General features: G+C 29.9%; 1 protein-coding gene across 1 annotated transcript; it reads left to right on the top strand.

Moving 5' to 3' along the window:
- The first annotated feature begins 2,976 nt into the window (after window positions 1-2,976).
- On the top strand, window positions 2,977-20,267 carry LOC143080439 (iroquois-class homeodomain protein irx-2-like). Its single transcript, XM_076256285.1, has 5 exons — window positions 2,977-3,360; window positions 4,941-5,189; window positions 9,535-9,647; window positions 10,075-10,442; window positions 18,423-20,267. Exons 1-5 carry the CDS (start codon window positions 3,301-3,303, stop codon window positions 19,097-19,099), a joined length of 1,467 nt encoding a protein of 488 aa, XP_076112400.1. The 5' UTR covers window positions 2,977-3,300; the 3' UTR covers window positions 19,100-20,267.
- The last annotated feature ends 1,271 nt before the right edge of the window (window positions 20,268-21,538 follow it).

The following is a 21,538-nucleotide window of genomic DNA, read 5'->3' on the forward strand; positions in this document are numbered from 1 at the left end:
TTTTAGAAATATATAATATAGATGGTCTGCTGAAACGGTTTGTATTTGCCAGTAGAGTAAACAAAACATCTGGAATTATATGGACACTCTTGTTTCAAGACGTTTTAAAGCGTAGCAGTTTAATTTTTTGTTCAATTAAATTTGTTTTTATCCTCAATGAATGAGCATAATAGTTAGTTTATACGAATCATTTTAACTTTAAAAACCTTCTCCACTTTCACGGGAGATTTATAATAATTTATCATAAGCGTTCATGTTTTTAATGTAAAATCTGAACGTTGGGTCATTAAACAGTTTATGATTTATAACTAAAATCCTTAAGAAATATAATTTTTACATTATTGACTTTCTATCAGAAATCGTGCATGCTTGCTCTTGTGAAAATATTATAACATATTTCGAGACTTAATATCATGCTTAATATTTTACTGAAAACTATGTGTAATCGACTACTTTATTTTATTTCATCGCCATTTTGACAAAATGAATTTGACTAGTGATCAGTTTCAGTTTTATCTCGCGAGACTTGACCGATCGTCTGCTCAGAATTATCTTATGGGCTTGCAAATGATTGCAGTTTATCTATCATAAACAAGATAACATGTTGTTGAACAGCTTAATTTCTGTAAAAATGGCTTGTTAAACGGGTATACACGATATAAATTTGTAACGCATGTTACAATGTATCAACAGTATTGAACATGAAAAACTTGTTAAAGGGTGTGCGCATATTTGGTTAATGGATGAAACATGTCTAACATGTAATAGTAAAAAGTATAAATAAGTTGAAAATTGAACAGTATAAAGAATTTTTATTTAATTTAATTGGAAGAAAACAAGAGATACATTTCCAGCAACTCACTGAAAGAAGAAAAAAATTATAATAATTTCAGAATCGAAATTAGAATTTCTACTTTTCTGTTGTTTTGTCGGTTTTTAGATCCGATTTTGTTCGACCATCGTTTCAAAATATTGTTAAAATATATCTTACAAGTATGTTTTTTCAACAGCATAATTTCTTGTGGTTTTAATCAGAATGATCTTTGTTGTTTTTGTTGTTTGTTTTTTGTTTGTGTATTTTTATATAGAAAGAATTTTCCAGTTTCTACACAAAATGGGTCAATACCTATAATTTTGGTACGATGTATGAAGCTTGAAGTTGGAAAATGTTTTTTACTTAAATTTTCTTTAATCCGATCTATATGCCAGTATAAAGATTGGGATACATCTCTTCGGAACACATGCTTTCCCTATCCTGATTGGAATCAAGTTTATCTTTGGTATGAAACAAGCACGTCCAAATCCCACTTCGACGCCGATCTCTGATTACTAGATTAACATTGGTTCTGCAGGTCTGACACACAAGTAACATGTGTTTATTTTTATCTAAAATAATTTTCACGTAAATTGTCAGTCGATCTTTGGTCAGATAAAGTCTGTTTCCACAATTTTATTGAGGCTTTCGTCGCCCAGTTTACCTCCATAGTAAAAGTTGCAAGTCAATGAAGCCTTAAACAATTATGACCGACAACAACTTAGCAGTATTATTATAATTTAGATTTTCGTCATACCATAGTAATGTGCAATCTGCAAAATAAATAGAGGCACTCTATCGAAAGTGTGTGGTCTGATTAAAGATGCGTGCCCTTTTCCTGCAACAAAATTTGTATCTATGCAATCATACCACATCTTCTTATATAATACAAAGGAAAATAGCTGTTTTCAATGCATTTAATTCTGATTTATTTTATCTTGAAAAGTCGGAAAACAATCTTATCCCATGACCTTTTCTGTTATGATTTTTATTTCTTTTCATTTCAGTAATAAATTCATCAAAACGTGTTGAATCTAAAATAATTCTTTGGCATGTTTTGTATTCGTCATGAACACTTTCATGTTCAATGTAAGAATTTATCTTGATCGTGTGTTATTCGTGCTAATTACTAAATAACATAAACCTACAACCTCCATATAGGAACTCCCTTTAATTTTAATTGAATGAAAAAGAAAAACTTAATTGATGCAGTTTCGGAAATCCCTGCCATCGGAAATTGTTTTAATATTACAAACTTTATGGTTCATTGCAACGTTTATTTGGAAACTATACAGTAAAAAATTCACACGGAATATTATTCTCTGTTAATGCATTTTTTTTTCAGAAATTAATTCAGAATCGCGGGAGATTCTGATCAACGGCGTGGTACAGAAAGAATTAATTGATGTTATAACATAGTTGTTCTTTTTGTTTAGAACCAATTACACCCATGCCAAATCATAATTTAAGAGAAAACATGACAAATATCATGTTTGACATTCCAAATTAATTTTTAAGAGTCTATATGACATCGAAACATTGTTTTTATTATGGTATTGTGCTATAGTTCCATTTAAAACGTTCGATTCCAATTTCCGATTTCCGTTTCTTTCATATTTCATGCTATGCTAAAATTAACGTTGTAATAAAATCCGTTAAATTTTTTCAATTACCAGATAAATGTTATAATTAAGAAACAAATTGTCATGTAGATTGAATATTTTGACAAAAAGCTTTCTGAAAACTTAATACATGACATCTTGGATTTTATGCACTTGTAGTTATATATTTATAATTTATAATGTGGTTCTTTCTAACATGATGAAATATATCTGCCTCATAATAAAATAAAACATAAAAATCTAGTTAAATTCAGTTAAAAAGTCATAATTTTAACATGTTTTATGGTAAAAACAAGATATTATCCCAGATAATCACTTGCCGGTAGCAAATGTTAATCTAATTAGTAGGCGGAGAGAAGGGCGGGTCGAGAAATTTATCGTCTGCTTCTCACGCGCAATGCAACTATCCAATAGAAATTGACAAATATACACCGACTATCCAATCATATTGCATATATTTATTCAACATCAGGTAGAATTTCTAAACACGGACCTGTCATGTCGATTGTCAATTCAATATTTAACAGAGGTGGAAACAAGAATCATTCTTATGTCGGCCCTATGATTACTGATAGTACGCTATATCTTCTTTTGTGTACTACGTAGATTTAACTAGAGTTTACCAACATATTTATCAATGAACATCATGTATAGTTATCAATAATTTATGTAAACTTTTAGTTTTATCACAAGTTTGACTGAAGTTTGTGAATTTTATTACTTTTAAGAATTATAAGTGAAAACTTACAATTGTATATAATTTTGATATTGTTCATCAAAACACGGAGAGATTTATTGATTCTGGATTTTCACAAAAATAACTTTACAAAATTGGATTGTTGAAAAGACGGAACTGTTTCGGTGATGTCCCTGTCTCAATTTGGATATTCGTATACCCCTACAACGATTTCAACTCCATCCCAGGTAAGCATTATAACTTTATTATTAATATCATATATATATATATATATATCAAATGAAATTAATTCATTAATTGTACAGAAAAGTTGTATTGTCTAGCTTCTTGGAGATAATTTACGAGTTACATTATTTGCAAAAACAATTAAAATAAAAACGACTAACAAATATGTCATCTTAAAATTCCGTAAATTATTTTGTTCACTTATACTTAAAGAAAAAAGACAATATATTTACAGAGATATGTACATCTATAATAGACACCTAATAGTTTACTTAATTGGTTCAAGCAATAAAATATATTTGAATGGCAACACAGTGATCTCTTAACAGACATCTAAAAAAAGAGAAGAGTTACAGCTAATTGATAAAAGAAAACGAGAAGCCATTCATGTGAAATGAGTGCATGAGACACGTTAAAAAAGATTAATTTAGGAATTGCTGCAGAAAGTGACTGTCTATTTTTATCATTCTTTGAATAAATGAATCCCAAAGTATACTTTAAAGATGTTTTTCGCTTTCACTGCTACACTTGGGTCTGATAAGATCAGACATTTTTAACCAGCATCCGTTTTATGTGCTAAGTAAATATGTTAAAAGAATATTTATTACCATTATCGACAATTAGAATTGTATTTCCATTCTCAATTTTATAAAAGAGTGACTGAAAATTCTTTCTTTCCATATATAATTGGAGATACTAGTATAATAAAAGTAAAACACGTTTCCATAATTTCTTGATTTCCATGCTATATTTTTAGATAAATTATATTTTTTTTAACTTCATTCCATTCGTAATATTTCTTTTATCTTAAATGGATATTTTTTTAATATCATATAAATCATGAAAAATGTCTATGGATTTTGATATATAACCAAACACAATTAGTTTTGCAAAAATATATTTTGAATTTTTATTTTATATACAATAAATGAAATCACAAGAATAAGACAATCGTACTCAAAAAACACAAAATGGTGTTTTATTTATTTGTTTCATGCAATAGGCTGTTTTCTCACTGACATTGAAATTATTCCCCTGGTTTCTTTATTATGTAAAACTTGAAAAAGATATATGCCATATTGTAGATGCATCAAAATAAGCCAATACTTTGTTGTTGCGTCTGAGTTATTTCGTTAGTCGTCTTCTAAAATAATTATTGCAAGTAAACTAACATATGAAATATTAGTTGTTTTCTATTGTGTTTGTCCCTAACCCAGAGGATTCTTATTTAGTATTAAATATTCATTTTAATTTTTTGATCAAACATTTAGTCTTTTCGAATTTGGTTAGTCTGTGTAATTTTCGATCCAACTTGATATCACTAACTCATTAAAATCAATGCATAAAAAGGATAACAGGAATTATATGAAAAAATATTATATAAAACAATATTACAGAACAAACCAACAACAGCCGACTCATCCAAGAGAAAAAAAAATCATACATGTAAACACAAAACAATGCTAAACACAAGTTTAAGATAACCTGGAAAAGATAAATTTAATATAAATATTTAGATATTTATTTTATTTATTTTAAGAATTGAGTTTGTTTACTTAATAATTTATTGTTATCTTCACAGATCCTAATGTCTTCATCAACGACTTCTTCAATATCTTCTATATCAACCTCGTGCTGTGAGAATGGACGTCCTATCATGACAGACCCACACACGGGACAGACTGTCTGTTCTTGTCAGTATGGGTCTGGTCTACTGAGTGCATACTCCCGTGTCCCGGGATTAACTGACTCTATGTACAGTACGACACCATACCCCTCCCAAGGTTACGTCCCTCTAGGAACCGACCCGTCTGCATTCTACTCACCTTTGGTATGTATTAGTTCTTTTCGAGTGTATTACACGAACTTATTCATTAAATCTGTTTGCTTAACTCTGCAAACATATCTAAGCCCACTTCATTCAATAAAAGTAAATTTCCCTAGCTTCAACATTGCTGAAGGGATGAAATATTTGTCAAATTTGTCAAAGTCAACGAGATACGGAAATAAGTCGGAGATAAAACCGTAATTGACTTCACTTAAAGCCACTTCTGATCATAAAAATAATGTAAATATACAAAATCCAGGTGATAAATTGCGAGTTCGGTGTACATTTCATAATCGATTTCTAATTGTTGATGTTTGGATGAAAAATGTATAATGTTTACAATGGAAAAATGTAATTTCCCTACAATAGCTTGAGGAATGTTTGGTAATTTACAAATCGATTTACAAGCTGCATTTTGTATCCCCTAAGCTTTTGTGGCTAATACTAATCTTTTTAATTTCTGCAGCTGGAAGTCGATTCCATAGAAAAAATATTGAGAAAATCTTAAACCTTAATATCCATTCCACTTGAGCTTGTAAAGGCAAAGGGACTTGATATATGACAACAACTTTATATAACCTGAATATCAAAATAATTATTCTGCTCTTACTGTCTGGTGGTTTTTGAAAAGTACTCTCAAAGAAATTATATTTTCATGAAGATTTTCGAGATAAAAATCCGAAAACAATTTTACTTTGGATAAGCGATTAATACATATACATTTAACCGTTCATTTTATTCTAAATCATAAACCTTTTTTAAGATAGACACGCTTGTCCAAAAATGCATGTGTCATTAAACAGAAATGACAAAAAGTCAAGAGCTACATTATAAATGCAATGACATTTTTTAATATAGTGAAAGACTACTTGTATAACTAAGTTTTCACCTAATGCTTGTCTTAAAATTCAACATACTGTTTTTTTTTTTTTTTTTTTTTTTTTTGGGGGGGGGGGGGGGGTTAAGGGTAAATTAACCGTTATTACTGAAACAAGGGTGGAAACGCTGAGTAGAGAACATTATTTACTATTAAGTTTTGACTGGTCAGTTCGAAAAAAGACTCTCTCAGACGTTTTAATTCTATTTTGCCCCTCAACCCTGTGGTACGATTTCTAATGAAAGCAATTTTTAGAAACATGTGTCGTGTTCTTTCCCTTATTTTAACGCATGCACCGCATTTTATTTTATTCATATCATGTCATAGATATTGTTGGTTTTTTCAAGAATATGGTATAGCACTATAAATTTAAAGCGTCCGAAGCCCTTTTCTATAAGTTAACTTTATCAGGAACGCCCAAACCCAAACATTTTGAATGCCATGGATATATAAGACCTGTAAAGCTATATATGAGAAATGAGGCCTTCAACAATATAAGAATAGAATATGCATAAAAAGAAACATCCCGCCGCATTTTTGCTCCTGTCCCAAGTCAGGAGCCTCTGGCCTTTGTTAGTCTTGTATTATTTTAATTTTAGTTTCTTGTGTACAATTTGGAAATTAGTATGGCGTTCATTATCACGGAACTAGTATATATTTGTTTAGGGGCCAGCTGAAGGACGCCTCCGGGTGCGGGAATTTCTCGCTACATTGAAGACCTGTTGGTGAACTTCTGCTGTTGTTTTTTTCTATGGTCGGGTTGTTGTCTCTTTGGCACATTCCCCATTTCCATTCTCAATTTTATCTTTATTTGTTCGACTAGGGAATACTATTCTAATTCAACGCTTTCGTAAACAGATCCCCATCTTTTGAATTATGCTGTCGAACAAAATGAAATATTTTTCGCATAAGATAATATTTTATATATAAAATAAAGACTTTCGGTTTTGAATTGGGTAAATTTCAGGATGTCTTTTAATAATATATTGCTATTCGGCTATACATTAGCACAAGTGTGCATTCGTCAAAAATAATACAAAACCCTAGATAAGTAAGATTATTGAACTAAATTCATAAGTCTACTTATCCTGGCAAATAGAAAATAACAGTATTTATCTATCCAACTTTCAGCTTTCTTAAAAACCCTGTATATATTTTGCTTGGTATGGTTAGAATGATAATGTTAAATGTTTTTAAGGTGATGATTTTTGTTCAATCATACCTTGTTTAAACGAAAGTTATTTCTATTTTCGTAGAAAAATCTCTTAGATCAATCCAGGTTTTACGTGTACGGTTTTTTTTTTGTATCCAAAATTGATCGTTCGTTGTTCTCTTGTTATTATGGATATTTATTTATTTTTAAAATTTTATGAGAGAAAAAAAGAAAGAAAAACCATTTAAAAGCTAATGCACTGTAGCAAATAAAGATAAAATGACATATCCTTTCTATATTAATCAATTACAAGGCTAACAACAAATAAAACATGGATTTATCGGAAAATAATTATTAATAATTATACCTCAATGAGTTTAGAAAATTTATGAATAATCATTGATTTTTCTGCCTTTTTAAGTGTCTTTATGAAATTGCAATTCTCACATTTTTATGTAATATTTAGATAAGCGGTATAATAGCATGTCATGTGTGTATTAAATGCTGATCTTCAAAAAGTCATTTATCTGATAAAACGGCCATTTAAATCTTTTCTAAGTAGTATGGAAATAAAGATTTCATACGTTTTTGAGTGTTTACAAAAGTTAAAATCTTTTCATTTTAAAAAGAGATGATTTTTTATAGATTCATATAAAGCGGATTGAATATATTTGTCAAACATATTGGCTTAGGCTGAGTAGCATTAAAATTTATTAAAAGAAATTGAAAAAATCACGAACGCACAAATACTATTGATAAGATACATGCCTTCAAATTTTAAATATTATTGAGAAAATTAGTAATATTTTCAAACATCTGAAAATCAGCAATTTTTATTTTGTAAAATATTTTGTAATTTATATTACATCTTAAGAAACCTCTCCAACCTCGCCACTTTTTTTAATACTAGTTTTCTATTATAAAAGTTTTAGTTATATCGATCAAGAGTGTTTTAAGTGCAAAAATATTAAATAAACATTCCTCATACTTAGTTGTCTATTCTGACTTCTCCAAACTGACGCCCTATGTAAACGTCCGTTAGTCAAATGCACCGATTTCAAATTTCAAGTGAAATAAAACTTAGCAGGAAAATTTTTCGATAAACTAACAGTTTGTTGAAAATCTGATAAAAAGACTACAAAGGCCGACTGGCTGTCTACGGAACCGTCGTGTGTTTTCCGTGCACGGTAGGGCAATTAGAAGCAATCTTGTTCACAAATTTTCTAAGTCTCTCAATCGCAGCATGAAGCTCCCTCACTTATTAGTATCTCCACAGATATTACTGAGATTTTATTACGAACGAGGCTTTTATATCAACGATTTTTTCTTTCGACTTCTTGCGACAAACTTCCGTTCTTTCTTGCATACTTAACACCCCGACCTCGCGCCAACATTTATGAAGTGTTCCTCCAAAGTACGAAAACCGTGAGAATAAAGATATTTATGTCTAACTGTGAATAGCTTCCTCTCGAGAGGTTTCTTTTGAAAAAATAGTAATATTACAAAAATGAAATAGCACCGTGAGAATCTCGTGTATCCTAATGTTATAACGAGGTATAACGAGATCTATCTATCGTACTCAATATCAAGACAGAATCTTGTTACTGCAAATTAAGACGGATAAATAAAAACAAGATGATATGATGTCGCTACCGAAGTACGACATATATTTTTATTTGTAGATTTTTTTTAGACAATTCTGTGATACATATAATTACTTGTGTATTTGTTTAGACTTTATAAACACGTCTGTCTTGAAAGATATACTACAAAGCTTCTCTCGCACCCAAACGTATAGCCTTGAACAACTAGTATGCAATTCTGTGAGCATTGTCGAAATGCCGTCAAATACACAATTTATGCCCGAGTTCAAAGAACGTACCTATACCCATATGTGTCTTTTTTAACGTTTTTTTTTTTTACTTATATTTAGCCAGATTAGTATCTGGTATATAAGTATGTTTCGGACAAAAATATCCACTTTAACTATTCGTAAAATTTCATTATTATAGTATATTAAAAAATGTACAATAAACCTAGTGTTAAGAAAAAATAATAAAATTCAATGATAGGCATTTTAAAGTTATATTATTAAATCCATCAAACTTGGCTTGAAATTATTCAAAAGCAAGACGTTTCTTCCTTCAAATATTTTTTATTTTGCAAAATGAAATATAACTTTATATCTATAACAATCAAGAGCCAGCTTAAGAATTTAATTCAAGGCAATTTAGAAGCGCACATGCAGATGAATACCCAAGTTAAAAAGACACGCGATGCATAAATTAAAGATGTGAATTTGATTTTTTTCATTACAGAATCCACATTATGATTTGAAAGAGAATGGCGAGTCACCATGGAGATCTTTGACACAGCCAACAGCCTGTTACCCATACGACCCAGCCATGGCCAGTTATCCGTATGGAAATACGTACGTGTACTTTTACATTTATGTATAAAATATATCAACCTGCCTTTTTAAAATCATTATGTAGTCGGAAAAACTAAGATAAAGCAGTAAAATTTATTATACTAGTAAACAAAACAAGTTATTTTTTCCTCCCAAATTTTCTAAAGTCAAATATTAGAGCATGCTGAACACCCAAGCAAGCCTGTTCAGTAGAATCATATACTCGACCACCAGAAAAGTTCAGTAACAGAAAATGTTAATCGTTCAGTCTAGAAACCTATGGCCTAAGATAAAAAAAATAGAAGCTAAAAATAAGTAGCAATTAGAATTGATGGAGACATTGTTTTGGGCCTAACAAATATATTTCCTTTAAGTTACTAGCATTCAACAGCAAAGCTATTCATGACAGCTTGAATATTGGTTTTAATATGTTTATTGGGAATTTTAGATATGGCGGAATGGACTTAAATGGTGCTGCAAGGCGTAAAAATGCCACAAGAGAAACTACCAACACCCTTAAAGCATGGCTGTATGAACACCGAAAGAACCCTTATCCTACAAAAGGAGAAAAAATTATGTTGGCAATAATTACTAAAATGACTCTGACCCAGGTCAGTACTTGGTTTGCTAATGCAAGAAGAAGGTTAAAGAAGGAAAACAAAATGACCTGGTCACCGAGAAACAGATGTGGCGATGACGGAGATGATGAAAACAGCAATGATAAATTAGACGAAGATGACGAGGAACAAAAGAAAGATAAAATAGACGAAAATAGCAATGACACAATTAAAGACTCCATGGACAAGTGTGAGAACAGTAAGTTTAATTTGTTTAATACTAAGTTCTCGTTTTGTTTTAGATTAACATTTTTTTACTTTACTGGTTTATATTCATATTTACATACACAAAATTGTTTGATTTTTTCCTGGGTTGTATACCTTACAATGGTTCCTAATTTAAACGTAACCATTACAATGTATAAGGCAATCAACGAAGTTCGGTATACATTTGGTGTTATTGTTCACCTCTCTTTACCTTTTTCTGTTCATTCCAAATGAAAGATAGGTACCCTCAATTACAACAATTTATTGTTGTTTCTTCTATTTATAGAAACCAAGAGTTCTTGTGAAATATGTAAAATGAATACCCAAATTGACTAAGACAAAAAGTATCCCAAAAAATTTTCAAACCTTCAAAGTAAATTCAGAAAGTAAAAACATTACAAAATAAAACGTTAGACTATATTATCTTATACATATGTTGTATTGGAACTCATAGAAAAGGTACCTTTATAAATTTATTATACTCAGTACTATAGAAGGTACTTTGAAATAATCCTAAAAGAATATGTACCCAAACTATAAATTGTTATTTGGATGGTGAGATGTCTCATTGGCATTCATACCACATCTTCCAAACTATATTTATGAATGAATAACAATTGAATCACATTTTGTTTATTTATTGTAAACATTTCTAGATTTAACTGAGATTATATATTATTGGAATAATACGTTGGTACCAAATTTTAGTTTAGAATATTTTTTTTTTATTTACATTTTGTACCTACATATTATTTAAAAAAGAAAATTTAATACTTCGTTGTTTAATTACAAAAAAAAATTTAATCGTGCATCAATACATTAGAGCACGTACGTGCTATTTTCTTTTTTGAAAATATTAAATAATTACCCGTGCATTTGATTTGCACCATGTGCATGAATAAGGTTGTGCAAGAATGCAATTCAAAAGGTATAGTTTGTCAATATATTCAATACACTTTTTTATACTTCTTAAATCGAATGTATCAGTTTGAAATGCATAACAGCTAAGAGAAATTAAACTGTTACTGAAAAGTTTAACGCATAAAATTGCAGATTAAACGGCTCAATCGATAATTATACAGATGTCACATTATAATAGTGATATCAACTGATTTTAGGGAAGATAATTATAGGGCTTCTTTCAGTTGTTAATAATGGTTCCACCCCTGTAATGTGGTCACAAACAAACAAATTGAAATTGAATCCTATCATTTTAGTCATATTCCGATGCGCATGGCACAGTCAGCCTTTGTAATTTAATGAAAAACATTCAATGATGTTTGTGGATTTAAATTCTATCCATTCACATCATTTATTGAATTTATTTTAGAAAACACGAGTCCGGTACGGCAACGATCAATCTCCGCACGTGTTAGTCTTACAACAGTCTATGTTGAGCGATGCCTACTTTTTATAAACTGTTATCAGATTTAAGGAATTAAGAAAGACATTTGACATCTACCGATAATAATCGAAGTTTCATTTTAAATTGTCTTTTTGAGAATTAATACTATTTCGTGCGTGGCTAAGCATCTGTAATTGAAATCAATACAATGAAACCGAGACTCCATATGATGTCAATTGTCTTGTAGAATTGTCAATGGACGGTTTGTGCTTTTAAAATCATGCAGAGTTCTACACGATCATTCACGATGATTGCGATAAGTGCTCTAGAAATACTACTTAGCTTTATATTAACTGTTTTGTGACATTTTGTATAATATTAATTGATGTAAAGATATGAGAAAACTAAGTCACATGACTCTGAAATTGACAAGGTTTTATTTACCAAGAGATAAATCTCATAAAACGATTTCTAGTTAAATTTAAATCAGTTAACATACATTGTAAACGGGAAGAAAGTGGCTTTGTAAACAACAATGAAAATGGAAGCTATGATGTATTTGAAGTGAAATGCATGCATTGATATCCAAGATGAAAAAAAGTGAAATCTCAAAAATACACTGAACTTCGAGGAAAATTCAAAACGGAAAGTCCCTAGTCAAATAGCAAAATCAAAAGCTCAAACACATCAAACGAGGGGATAACAACTGTCATATTCCTGCACGTGTTCATGCATTTTACAGGAAAGTGAAAGCATTATATATGAGTTGCTGTTTATGTGTAGGACAATTAAGCTTTTATCAGTAATGTCAATAGATATAAACTAAATATAAAAAATAATAAGAAACAAAAGTGACGCTCACAGGAACCAAAACAGATTATGGCATCTTTAAAAGCTTCAAATAAAAAAGAATTAACAAAAATACCGAACACCTAGGTTAATTCAAAAAGAGGATATCTCAATTAACATGAAAATAAAACGCTAGACTATATCATAGATGTATTAACCCTCATCTATATATGATTGCATACACAATGCAACCCTTGGTGTCTGTTGTCGACATCATATATCTTTTTGTCTGTTAATCTTTCCTCGTAATATCTCAAAAGTCACAATATGGTAAATTGAATCTATAAACTTTCGTCTCTTTCGGGGAATTAAATATCGAAGTACTGACTACCTAACAAAAAACATTTTGGCATATACTTATACCAGATAGCTTCTTACACATAACTACACACGAAAAGCTATCTTGCTGTCGATCACATTTTTGGGACAGGATTTATAACATAATTGATAGAGAACATGGTTTCGTTGTCTACACCTTTCTGCTTAAGTTCCCAATTTTGTTTCAAAAGATAAGAACTCTTAAAAATGTATGAGGTAAATTATTTTGAAAATATAATAACAAAAAGAAAAACTGAACTCTTGCATCTTGACATTGGCGTAATAAAGTAAATATGGACAATTTCTAAATTGGCATCCAACTGAACAATTCTAGTGGCAATTTTGAATATTTGTCTTTTTTTATTATGATTTTAAGAAATTAATATAATGGCCATTTTATGCTACTGAAATAACTAAAACTGTTAAATTTTTTAATCTGTTTGGAATGATTTATTTTATTTGATACATGTATAATATGGTATATACGTTTCCTCAATTATCCTTTGATGAAATAGTAAATGATTGATACAGTAATGTTTCGAGTCTCTCAGCCAAAGTTGACCGTAGCTGGATTCTAATTTTCTCTTTATTCCCCTTTTGGTCATATACTTGAAGCTACAACAGAATATTTCAAGTACAACTGCATTTATACGATGTGACATGTCTTTTAGTTCTATATTGTGGGTTTCAGCATTCCTGGCTGATTGGAGGGTAAATTCCAGAAAACGTTTTTGATGCACAAAATTTAGGAAGTCTTATTTTCTTTGATTTCTTTTTTGCTTCAATATAAAATCTTTAGACCTGTTTAAATTGGCACATTATGTCTAAAATTGAAAATTTGCACGTGTTTTCATCATTATTAAAAGTTTAATATCGGTTTGGGGTTACGTAATTAATATTGCTTATATCCAAAATGTTGAGCACAAAATCTTAAAATGACAACTTTTGCAGTTTTTCTTTTAATTTCTAGTCAAGACATTGTTATATGTCAGATTAATATCGTGAACAAGATAGATTATTAATAAAACTGTATAATTTTCGAATTCAAGAGACATTTCTTTGCCATTACTTCTCCTTTTTAAACACAGACTAATGTCAAAATATATTACGTCTGTATGGAAATACAATTGCTTAAACATTTCTTATTCTTATATATCAATATAAAATATCGAGAACATAATAGACTTATAAATAAATAATCGAACATTGTTTTACTGGTCAAATCATATAACTAATTTTAAGTGGTATTAAAGTTAGTATTATTGCAAAGCATATACTTTTTACAGTATTTTGTTAAGTATTTCCTAAAGTGAGATACCTAAACAAAATTTTGCGAAGAAAGATCATATATTATTTAGCAAAGCCATGTAGATATTCCTTGAAAACTTGACAATGAACGATATGTAATAATATTTAATTTGGTTGCAATAAATGCAAATTTAGACCATTTTGTAACAAAAAAGTTACATTTAACTCATTTTCTTTAAGGGTTTCAAAGACTATAAAACAACACTACTTTCCAATATCCAAAATCCTCTCACGCTTTATATTTCGCTATCAATATTTCATTTCAAGATCACAAAAAAGCTTTTTTTCATCAAGATCGCTGCCTATCCATCGAAAAGTAACATTAATCGTAGTAGATCTACATTTGAAACATGAAAAACTGTAGTTTGTTTATTTCTACGAGGTAAGGTCTGTTTTATCTCTGTCGAATTGTTTTGATGCGTCGGCGTCATTATGGCTTTACATTAACCACCTCCTTTCCGTATGTATAAATTACATATCATACTTATGTTTTCTAACTTCTTTATCCAGGAAACTAATAATGACAACTCATTTTATAAAAGGATACATTAATCAACTTGTAAACTTCGGAGCCTTCTCGACTGTTTGACAATGGATAAAACAAGATGGCGGACGTCATTTGCCGTGTCAATGTCACGGTTCAAATATTACGTTATGTTGTATATAGACCTCAAAGAAACAATGACAAGGCGACAGACATAAATTTAGTTTTTACAAATTTTGAAATACAGCCGTCTTCAGTAGAAGAAATGGACATGTTGGATCGGTGATTACTTTATGACAACAAATAATTATTACTATTTAGTGCGTGATTAATGGCGATGTTTTTAGTCATTGCCTTAAGGGGCCTTCAAAGTCTCATGTCCCATGTGCTATACAGAATATCGCTAATTGAATAAAACGAGAAAATTTATTATATTATACAAAAAACATGATTTATTTATTAACTTTTATTATTGTTTTTGTGCAATTGTCATTATTAGAGTTATACGAAATACATTAAATTATAAACAACTTACAATCGTCACAATCATAAGAAACAGGGGCTTTTTAACAAAAAATGTTTGACAATAATTGATCGTAAGTTAAAACTGAAATATTCATGACTTACGAGGATTTTTTGCCGCAGACTTAACAAACTGTTTTGAATTGTGAATGTTAACATCTGAAATTTAAAATCAAATATAAATGTTTGAGAAAATAATTAGTTTTCAAATCTCCTAAATTCATATATTTTTAAATATACAAATCATATGCATGTAAATAAAAGTAGGGATCCCAGAAACTCGAAACGGAATGTGAGCGGAAACATCGGCGAGCGCCATCCATCATTAGAACCATAACAGCCAAATTGTCAGACCTTAAAATTCTGGTATTGTAAGATCTCCAAGACCACGTAAACATTTCCATCGATAGTTGAGACACAAACTATGATTGTGAAACTTTAATTCATAAAGTTAATAAAACAATATCTCTGATATCTATGATGAGTTTATTAATGTAGTGTCAACTTCAGCCTTTCCTGTAAAAGTCAATTTAATATACCAAGTCAGGAATATGACAGTTGTTATCCATTCGTTTGATGTGTTTAAGCTTTTTATATTGCCATTTGATAAGGGACTTTCCGTTTTGAATTTTCCTCGGTGTTCAGTATTTTTGTGATATTACTTTATATATATACATATTAACAAAATACAGGTTATAAAATATTTATATATATATTTTTATAACTAATGACATATTCAGATAGGAACACGTATGGAATATCATTGTGGTATTCAACACTGATTTTTTATCCCTTTATACATCAACAAAACCTTTTCATTGTTGATTTGTAAAAAATAATTTCATAATTTGTGCAGTCTCCTTTTTTATTTAATCGTTTAACTTATTGGATAAACAGTTTTGTTGAGTTAATCTAGAAATTAAGGAATGCATAGTCGAAGAACGTACTCGAAAAGCTTAAATGTACTATTTATTTATGAAATTTATGGAATGATACATTTACAAATTCTACAGTTGGTTACAAATTATACTATAGTAATAATAATTCCAATGGTAACAAGCGTGTTTTAGGAGAGAAAGAAAAATAATGGTTTCGGATACTAATATATATTAGATAAAAAAAAACGAGTGGTTAAAAAATAAATATCCGGACAGACACGAAATATATTTCCAATATTGTTTAAGCAATATTAAAATGAATTCGAAAAACAAATATTGTTTTATGTAAATCAATTAATTCAAATGCATGTAAATATAAATGTATTTCATTCACATTTTCGAACGATCTGTTTTTATTTTTATGTTATTTTTTCCAAAGTTTCTTTATTTTCTGATATCTTCATCTTTTTCATTTCGTTTTGTTTATTGACTAAAATCTGTGGCTTCGATTAGTGGTTTAAAAGTGTGTTTACTCCAATAAAAGGAGATGCATTTATGAAGTACCCGGATCGGAAACCTCTTAGTTACTGCCTTCCTATAAAATTAGCTGCACGTTTTTCGAAGGTGGTGGTCCATTTTTACCTGAGTATAAATGTATTAAATTTGTCCTCTGATCTGCAGGTGTTAAGATTATTGATTTTGAAACCACTTCTATTAGTCTTATACTACTTAATCTTTTAAAGAATGACTTCAGACACTTTTATAAATCAATTTCCGTAATAACATATTAAACAGATTGAAATCTGTAGAATAATCAGTCATCATATGTTTTAAATGCTTAATTTACCTATACACAGAAAGCATACAACTTTCAAATTTAAAAGGCAGAACTTTCCAGCCTCTGTTATATCAAAGAATTCCGTAAACGGTTGTTCCGGAGATCATTCAAAAATTAATATAACACCTGGGATATAAGGGTTCAACAAAGAAATTTGGAGACAATTAAAAGTATAAGAAGGCGTTCGATTTCAGGAAAAAATATTTTCTTAGTGCATTACTATATAATCTGCATTGCGTTTGTATCTAAGTTGTTTGAATAAAGTGCAACAATTGAAATTAAAATATCAATATGTCTGGAAACTAGAACAGCATTCACATATATTGTTGAATTATTTATTATTACAATGGACAAACCCGGATTAAAATGTCAAAGTTTTTTTTTAAATTGTCTCCGTTTTTCCCATCATAAGCTTAATTTTAGGTTTTGAGTATTCAACAAACGTGATATGATACATGTTTAAAATCTGAAAGGTTTTAAAATGAAATATTTTATTCTTCAAAATTAAACTAATGGATAATCACATCGCAGGGAAGATTATACGTTACGGTAGACATTTCAATAATATAATTTAAGATAGAATAAATAATCATAGAAATGCAATTTACGGTACTGGTAAATGGTTTAACTGATATTTAAATCAAGCATTGCACTTGTGAGATTTTAATGATAAATATTGACTTCGGATTTTCAGTTTATAAATCGAAGACATTTGTTTAAAACAAGATTGCAATCCCTTCAAGTTGTCATAAGAGTGTCTGGTTAATATGCTAATGTCCATTTTAGTTTCGTTTTAGTCTGCGAAGTTCCTATTTAGTTTTTGGCTGGTCTGCTAATGACCATTTTGGTGTCTGGCTGGTCTGTTAATGAAATATTTTGTTTGGTCTCTCGATTGGCTTGTAATGTCCTATTTAAATTCTGGCTGGTATCTTAAGGTTCGTTTAGTTTTTTTCTGTTCTGATAAAGTCCTGTTTTGTTTCAGGTTGGTCTGTTTAGGCCCTTTTCAGTTTGAAGCTTTGAAAAATTTTCAGAATTTGGCACAACATCGTTTGGTTTCTAGCGTACCAGATGACGATTTGTTTTAGAAACATCTGCTTTACGCATTGAATTCAATGTCCCACATTTATTAACGAATGTATCGTAACTTTTGTCTTTTGTTCAGGGAAAAGATTGACAGCTGTAACGTGAAACTAAACACAAAATATTGAAAAAGGTCCAATATTAAACCAAAGGATTGAATTAACATATAAACAGAAAAGTTCTTCATAAAGTTATGCTCATATACTATAGTGTGATGTTGTACATATACTGAATTTAATCTCAATGTAACTTGTCAGAGAAGTATTTATAATTATATTTTTGTAGTTGTTAAATTTTTTTTTCCAAATGTTTTATTTTCCAATACTAAATTTTTGTTTTATATATTTCAGGTTTACTTTCAAATGCTAAAACGGACCCAGATCAGATTGATGTTACTACCTTTGGAAACAGTAGTAAACAAGATATTCTTGGACTTGAACCGATTGGAATTATAAAAGATGAACCAAATGGACTTCCTCAAGGATTTTGTGGTCCAGTAACTGACTTAAAGACACCATCGATGGGTGTTAATAAGCGTCTAGATTCTCCATGTTCAAACAGCAACGATTCAGGTCTAAGCGATGTTAATAACTCTCTGGCATTAAATGGACCTGTTCTTGACAGTAGTGATGCTTTAAGACCAAGGATATGGTCATTGGCCCACGAAGCCACATCAACAGCTATTCCTACCTCTTTATCAGCAAGTATGAAGGATCAAAACACTGCTATGAATTATTCTAAACCTGGATCTTCTTTCACAACTAACACTTCCTCTATGCGATCCTGGATGGACAGTGCTTTTCCAGTGGGATCATCCATGTTTTCACCTAGTCCTGCTGGATATACAAATATTTCGGGTTCTGCACAAAATGACAAATCGCCATTTTCTATAAATGGCTCAGCTTTCAATGGTGTGTCGTCTTCCGGAAGCACGTCTTCGCTTCTCCGGCCGTATCCTTCTCTAACCTCTTTGTATTCACCTTCTGGATCAAGAGGTTCCGAAAGGATTCCAAATGGTACAATATGATAACAATAACTTTAATGCATTTTTTAAATATAAAAATAACAAAACATTACAACGAATACAGTATGGACTATTTCCATATATTGGACGGAATGAATCTTTCCACTGAAGAACCATCTTGCCATGTTTTTGTTGTGATATATATCAAACTTGCCATATTAAGTGCTAAATTAGTCACATATCATTGGATTAAGACACTATCGATGTCAATAAATGTTCTTTACATAAAAATCAGTGTTCGACATAAAGATCACCAATGATCGACTTCGAGTCAGAAACTAAATTAATCATTCCTTTCAGGCGGGAAAAATAGAATGCAATATTTATAATATAGCTAGGCTAAGATCTAGGAGGTCAAACTATAGGTTATACTGAGACACGAAATGGACATCAAATGTCGGATGAAGAAAAGCATTAAACAAATGAATAACCTAATGTACTTAAATTATTAGTAACGGCAAAATATTCGAAGTTTGTATGTAGTTAAGAAACAGGGTATTTGTTGTAAAAATGTTCATATCTAATTAATTTTCTTCTAAGATGACATATCGAATATATTTAGTATTAAAATGTCGTTAATAATTATTTGTGGTTCTATTCAATATGTTTTAACAACTAATTATTACCTATCAAACTGCATGCTTTAAGTTACACAGGTTGTATAAGAAATTGAACTAATAATATTTTCCATACAACTAATAAAAATAATATGTAGATATTAATTCTAGTCATTTGGTTAATGTCTGATATTGCAAAATAATTGTAAAGCTATCTTCTTTTTTTGTCTCAAAATAATAATGTTTCTTAGAAGCAAATCAGTTTGATTCTTTTATATGATAAATAGATTTGTCGTTTGTTTTATAGTATGCTAACGTCGAAATAAAGTTCCTGTAAAAGTGCTAATAAATTTTTAAAATAAAAATGGTGTTATCATATAGAAAAATATAATATTTGTTTTAACATCTGTAAATTCAATATATGTTCCTGATAACATTTACATAGGTACAGATTTAAAATATTTGTTAGTCTTTTTTGTTTTGTTTTAACATTACCGACCATTTCATTGGTCAGGAGTGAACTTAAGGGCAGTATGTATTATATGTTATGTTATATCAGACACATCTACAAAACTTATTTATTTGTTTAATAAACAATAAAGTTAAAATCAGTATACTATTGGTTTCATTGACTTCGAATTCATTTTCCACAATGCCATATTTCACAATGTCATATTCCACTAGTCCACAAAGTCATATTCCCGAATTTCATATTTCACATTTGTTCCTTCTGTTTTAAGTCCTTTGTTGGTCTGTTTTTCTCAAATGACAGTAACGGTTACAAGGCACTAGCTACGTATTTCGACTAATAATATGTCTACAATGATGATCGAGGGCTTATATTTGGAAATTAGGAACGATTTTTTGATAAACTCATCGTTGTGAAATATTCAGTTATATGCGAAATATAATTCAAAACATTAACATAAAAAATATCGGAAATTTACAACAAAAACAACAGTTATAACCCTAAGATAATAATATCCATGAAAACATGAATGTATTTTAGATTGATGCTTTAGAAAGTGCAACATGCATCAAAAAGTAAAACAACAAAAATACCAAACTGCAATCAAAATTCAAAAGGAAAAGTCCTATATCAAATGTGAAATAAAGAACAATTAATACTAGTGTTTGTATAGCCAGTAACGGTACTACCAACCACAAAATGTTTTTACAGATTATAACACACTATACGTATATAACAAGTCTAAAAGGGTACAACATCACCAAAAACACAATAAAAGAACAATATGTTAGATATTTCGGATAACAGATATCCTTCCTCGGTAATAGCAGGATGACAAATGAATCATGTCAATTTAAATTAAGAATCTATCAACATCTTGAAATTTATACAATTTAAGCGAACGCTGGAACAATTTTAAAATTTCCAAACACGGCGCAAAGACTACAAAGATATGCCAACTAAAAATAGTTATTTACGATGTGAACTGGCACAACTCTAAATTCCCAAAGGTGGTGATAGTTGAGATGTTAAACAACTGCGTGGAAATACAGTCCCAATAAACAGTCCTGACTGATCTTAGCTGGTATAATATGTGTAAATACACAGCCACGTTCTATTACTTAACCTTAGTAAAAATTCATTACTCATTTTTCTTATCATCAAATTACTATATATTTGGGATGTTTTAATACGCAGTCTCTGTTGTAATTTTTCTACCGTTGTCATATTTTAAATATTATACCAGCTTAGATCAGTCAGGACTGTTTATTGGGACTGTATTTCCACGCAGTTGTTTAACATCTCAACTATCACCACCTTTGGGAATTTAGAGTTGTGCCAGTTCACATCGTAAATAACCATTTTTAGTTGGCATATCTTTGTAGTCTTTGCGCCGTGTTTGGAAATTTTTAAATT

Source organism: Mytilus galloprovincialis, chromosome 6, assembly GCF_965363235.1.
Source record: "Mytilus galloprovincialis chromosome 6, xbMytGall1.hap1.1, whole genome shotgun sequence".
NCBI lineage: Eukaryota > Metazoa > Mollusca > Bivalvia > Mytilida > Mytilidae > Mytilus > Mytilus galloprovincialis.